The sequence below is a fragment of the Sesamum indicum genome, linkage group LG8, assembly GCF_026168435.1.
Source record: "Sesamum indicum cultivar Baizhima isolate 11 linkage group LG8, ASM2616843v1, whole genome shotgun sequence".
Taxonomy (NCBI): Eukaryota; Viridiplantae; Streptophyta; class Magnoliopsida; order Lamiales; family Pedaliaceae; genus Sesamum; species Sesamum indicum.
In genome coordinates this window covers 17,178,785-17,183,947 of record NC_142664.1, presented here as the reverse complement: position 1 = coordinate 17,183,947, position 5,163 = coordinate 17,178,785, and the positions used below count along the sequence as shown (strand labels likewise).

The 5,163-nt window shown below is 34.0% G+C and overlaps 1 protein-coding gene across 1 annotated transcript; it reads right to left on the bottom strand.

Moving 5' to 3' along the window:
* Positions 1 to 249: 249 nt before the first annotated feature.
* Positions 250 to 4,789, bottom strand: LOC105167838 (expansin-B3). Its single transcript, XM_011087667.3, has 3 exons — positions 4,138 to 4,789; positions 1,839 to 1,968; positions 250 to 896 (listed from the first exon to the last, which is right to left on the bottom strand). Exons 1-3 carry the CDS (start codon positions 4,581 to 4,583, stop codon positions 696 to 698), a joined length of 777 nt encoding a protein of 258 aa, XP_011085969.1. The 5' UTR covers positions 4,584 to 4,789; the 3' UTR covers positions 250 to 695.
* Between the last annotated feature and the right edge of the window lie 374 nt (positions 4,790 to 5,163).

Here is a 5,163-nt window from a genome sequence, read left to right as displayed (position 1 = left end):
ATTGTTTTCTTCTTTTGATCTTAATTAAATAATCCCCACAAAAATAATCATTTCAACTGTCTTTCATTTTTTATCAGCTGGTTTTTTACAAGAAGAACTATTTTTTCAAAATTGCTTTATTTCAGATAATTATCAGTATTTCTTAATTTTTATTATTATTTTTTTAAGAAAATATAATTAATAATTATTACATTACAGGTACGTAGTGTGTGCCACAATTACTAGTGATAAACAAAAAGCAAGAGAGAGTGAGCAAGACAAGGATGGTTGAAAGGTCCCACACCATCCACTTTTTTCCTAGAAAGCAAGCAAACAACATACAAAGTTTACAATACCATAACTCAATATGAAAAAACAAGAGCACCCACAAACCAACTATACCTAATTCCCACAAAAACAGACATACTACTATAATACTATTACATTTTCCCACTTTTAAAGCGCACTCTCTCCTTTGGAGAGGGCTACAATGACACTACAATTTTAGCAAACACTTACAAGGACTTCACACACTACACATAGTGTAGGGGAAACCATTGGGTGAGAAGAGAAAGAAGTTAGCCATTTTCTTGGCTATCTTTTCCCTTTTGTTTTAATCTAAAAAGAAAAAAGAGGACCGACCAGGAGCTGAACTTTAGGTATCAATGGGAATTAATAAAAGTAAGACTCTGCTTTTAATTGTCATATAAACTTTACTACGTGGGTCTGAAGTTGAGACGCGAGGTGTAAGTGGCTTTGGGAGTCCAGTTCCTGGGAATCACGTCCCTTGCCGAGAGGGTTTTTCCGGTCGAAAGGGTCGTAAGCTTCACGGAGAATGGCCCTTGTAGGGGTCCGGCGATAATGCACCAATTCGCGCCCCATATGTGCGTCATTTCCAGCCATTCGTTCGAGTTAGCCTGGTAAAAGGATAGATGTGGGTTGTCAGAAGCCATTCGTTGGAGTTATTAGTATTGAACTCCAAAATTAAATTAATATGAAAATACTAATTGGTTATTTCAATAGTGGATTCTAAAATACAAGGTGAATTATATCAACAGCCTTCAGGTCAGATTGACGTACACTAACACTCTATATATTTTGTAAAATTACAAGTACAACCTCTAAACTGGTACATATCTGCATAATTATCTCAAAGAGTGCCGATATAAGTTGTTTACCACTGAAGGAGTGTTGACGTAAAATACAATTACAACCTCGATCAAGGGTATAATTGTAATTTTACAAATAACAATAAATATATATAATTCACTTAATTTCAAAAAAAATATCGATGTAATTTATCCTAATATATATACACTATATATTTAATTCAAGGGTATGATATTTTCACCAACACAATAGAGAGGTGGAATGAGGTGTTATTGTACGGGAAACTTTAAGCACTCATAAAATGAAGTGGTGGGATTTGTGTATTGTGCACTTAAGAGTAGGAGACATTGGGCATTAGAGAAGGGGAAAGTGGAGGCTTTTTCAACCACAAATGCAAGTGGGAAAACAGTTTGGAGAGGAGAAAAACATCACCCCCTCAATCAAATCCCTTTACAAAAACAAACAAACATTTCCTCTCCATTTCATGTGATTCATTCTTCTAAAGCAAAAGAGCCCTGAAAAAGCTTCTTCTTTTGACTATGCCAAAATTCATCTACAAGAAAGGAATAGTTTTATGCTCCCAATCTCACTATTTATTTTTAATTCTATTGCAGTTTTACTTCCTTTTAACTGATACACCAAAATTAAGTCATTTATTTTATCTAAAGGAAGTCCTCTACACGTGTGGCGTCTGTGTATATAAGATCCGAAACGAAAAACCATATCAAAATAAATCGAAATCAAAATACCTCTCGTATGTGCATCGATCCAACGTCGCCGTCTCCATCCTCAAATTCGACCAACAACGATAGCCAATAATCAGTCGATCCTTCGTTAACATGGAACGCGATGTTTTTCCCCGGGTACTTGCATGGAGTCCTGCACGGTCATAATCAAATTTTACCACGCACATTATCCAAAAGTCGTTTCAAATGTACAAATTTAATGTACGAGATCCACAAATAATTCATTTTTTTTCTATTTAACGTATATAATCTCCCGCACAGTAATATTACGCACGGAACAAACAGACCTGAATTTTCCTTTTTTAAATTATAATACATCTTCTACTCCATTCAGCACATACGCATTACGTATTAATTTATTTTTTAATTCTAAAATAATAATGTAATTTTTACATAAGTACAAATATAAAATATATATACAGAAAACAATGCAAATGGCGTCAATTATAGTCCATAAATATTTGTCTCCGGTAAAATGGACGCAGAATATTGTCTGAATTATTTAAAATATCTGAACCTCATTTGGTGCCGTAAAAGTTTGACCAAAAAGGTAAAGACATGTGTGCCTGTTCCTCTCATGTGCTGCGAATCTGCAGCACACTTTTAACTCACAAATAAACAAATAAAAGCATTTCACAACCTCAAAATTAGATCCAAATGTGTAAAACTAAAAGGATGTTAGTGTAAAAATAAATTTACTCATGTGACATGAGAAATGAGCAAAAAAAATTATATAAAAATAAATAGTAAATTATCCCCTATATTGTGAAAAATGAAGCAAATAGTACTCTATATGAACTATTGATAGGGAGTACTTTCCTTCACGAGGGAATAAATTGCATTTAACCCAAATTTTTATTACTGAATTAGAAGTATAATTGTAATTACAACTATAACATCAAATGAAATCTGACCACAGTGAGTATCAATGTAATAAAAAGAAGTTCGGACGGGTTCGGCTTCAATTATTGGCATAGACTAAAGCATACTCCGAAAAATATAGACTACAAATAACCCATATACTGAATGTTAAATCGATTGAGAGAATCGAACCCACAAACATTATTAATAGTTACTGTATATAAGAACAATTACCATACGCGAGGAGATTTTTTTACCCAAACCATGTTAGGCTGAACCAAATTGATCACAAAATATGTGTGATACATTTACCGCGTAATTGATTATTTTTCCTTAATTATATATTAATCATACTTTTAAATATATTATATTTGTCGTGTAATTGATTGGGGTAAAATGGAACTGAATTTGAATTGAAAATTGCGGATGCAAGGTAAAAATTTCTTATGGTAGTATCATTTATGATAGTGTGGGTCACTTGGAAGATGACTATTAATAATTACTTCAAAATACACTTTGGGACCCATCATTGAATATTCACAATCTACTTTTTACTTACCTGGTAAATAAATGTAAAATCAAATTTTATAGTTTATTTATATTTTTATAAAAAATTATATTATCAAATAATAAAGATTGATATAAAAAATACTTCCAAATTCATATTTATTGCTATTATTTCTATAATTAAAATATAATTAAAAGAAATGTTAGTTAATAGTTAAAAGTAAGACTAAGCGAATTTAAGTTTGTAATTAATTTAAGGGATAATTATGCTCCCTTTCCCTGAGAGTTGATGTACTACACATACACTCATATGGTTTGGAAAATTACATATAATACTTCTGATGTTTATTTTCATCTAACAAATAAGTCCCTCTATTAGTCAAAATTCAGCGAATTTGCTAATATTAACAAAAAAAATTATATTTCTCCCGATTGATTTATTACTGACTTATTGTAGGTCAAATAATTTTTTTTATAATAATTTTTTTTATGTTCAAATTATCCTCATAGGTCTCCACACATTAATGCATGTTAGGAGACATATTTCACCTGTATAAGAGTAGTTTAGCCGAAAAAATTATTTAACCTACAACAAGTCAGTAATAAATCAATCGAGTGTAACTATCAATTTTCATTCAATTTTTTCTATAAGTATTAGCAAATTTTGTGAATTTTGACTAATTGAGAAACTTATTTGTTATACTCAAATAAAATTCAGGAGTGTTAAATATAATTTTTCAAACCACAAGAGTTTAAATGTAATTATATCAACACAAGAGGGGAGGGGTGTAATTATCCATTAATTTAATTAAGTAAGATATAATCGCAAAATGACAAAATAGAACCGGACCGTTAGAAACCAGTGGAGTGAATCAAGAATTACACACACAACACACACTGCAAGCATTAGTACTGCAAGAGCGACAGATATTACCTCCGGTAGATGACCGGAAGTTCTCCACGGTTGCGCAGCTGCCCTCCGCCCCCGGCAACCGCCATCCGGCCGAAGGCCGCGCCGCTGAGGTCGAAATGCGTCCGCCCGTTAGAGCAGTACCCACCGGGGCACTCGTCCGTTATAATCACCGTCACCGCCCTCCTCGAGCATATCGACTGGTCCAAGCACTTCACTTTGTAGCACGCGCCACAGCCCTCTCCGCCCTTGAACAGCACCGGGCTCACCGCCCCAACTCGAGCTCTGAACGGCTTCACATCCACTAGTGACCCGTAACCGCACGCGCCACCGTCGCTTCCGTCGCCCTCCGGGCTCCCGTACCACGTAGCGGTGGCTGGATACCAATGTGGGTCAGCCACAGCAGCAGCTGCAGCGGCGGCAGAGCCCACCAGCACGCAGAAAACAATAGTATAGCACAGACCCTCCATAATGCGAGTGAACTCTGGGGGCGCCGTCGCCACCTCTAGACCACCACTTCACGGCGGCGCGTGGTAATCGACGTAAAAAAACCCGGCCTGCCGACAGTTTTTTTTCTTTTTTCTTTCTTAACAAGCACTGTAGAAGCACAGTGCAGTTGGCACTGAGAAGTGTACTGAAAAAACTCTGATATGGTTTGTTTGTTACAATGATATTATATAAGGCCGCAAGGCCGTTGGTATCGCAAATCTTTTGTCACACTTTCACGTCGTGATATCACACTTTATGTATATGCATAATTTTATGAAATAGTTTTTTAAATTATATTGTAAAAATTACTTAAAATATATATAAGATAATTATGAAAAATTATGATGAGTGAAAAAATTAAAAATAATTATTTAATTTAATAAAATAAAAAAGTTAATATACCAATAAATTGAAAACACCAATAAGGTGCTCTTCAATTATTATAAAGTATAAATATTAATAAATAAGTGATATATATTTTTAAAATAAAAATTATAACTAAATTAAACTCTAATTCTAAAGTGGGCTCGTACATAATACACGTATAAATGTGATACTAAT

Bases quoted from the DNA above. Each gene is read 5' to 3' on its own strand.
- LOC105167838 (XM_011087667.3), bottom strand. From the start codon at position 4,583: ATGGAGGGTCTGTGCTATACTATTGTTTTCTGCGTGCTGGTGGGCTCT. The intron at 1,969-4,137 runs GTAATATCTGTC...ATGACCGTGCAG, and splicing joins CTTCCGGTCATCTACCGGAG to GACTCCATGCAAGTACCCGG. The intron at 897-1,838 runs GTATTTTGATTT...TCCTTTTACCAG, and splicing joins GATCGATGCACATACGAGAG to GCTAACTCGAACGAATGGCT.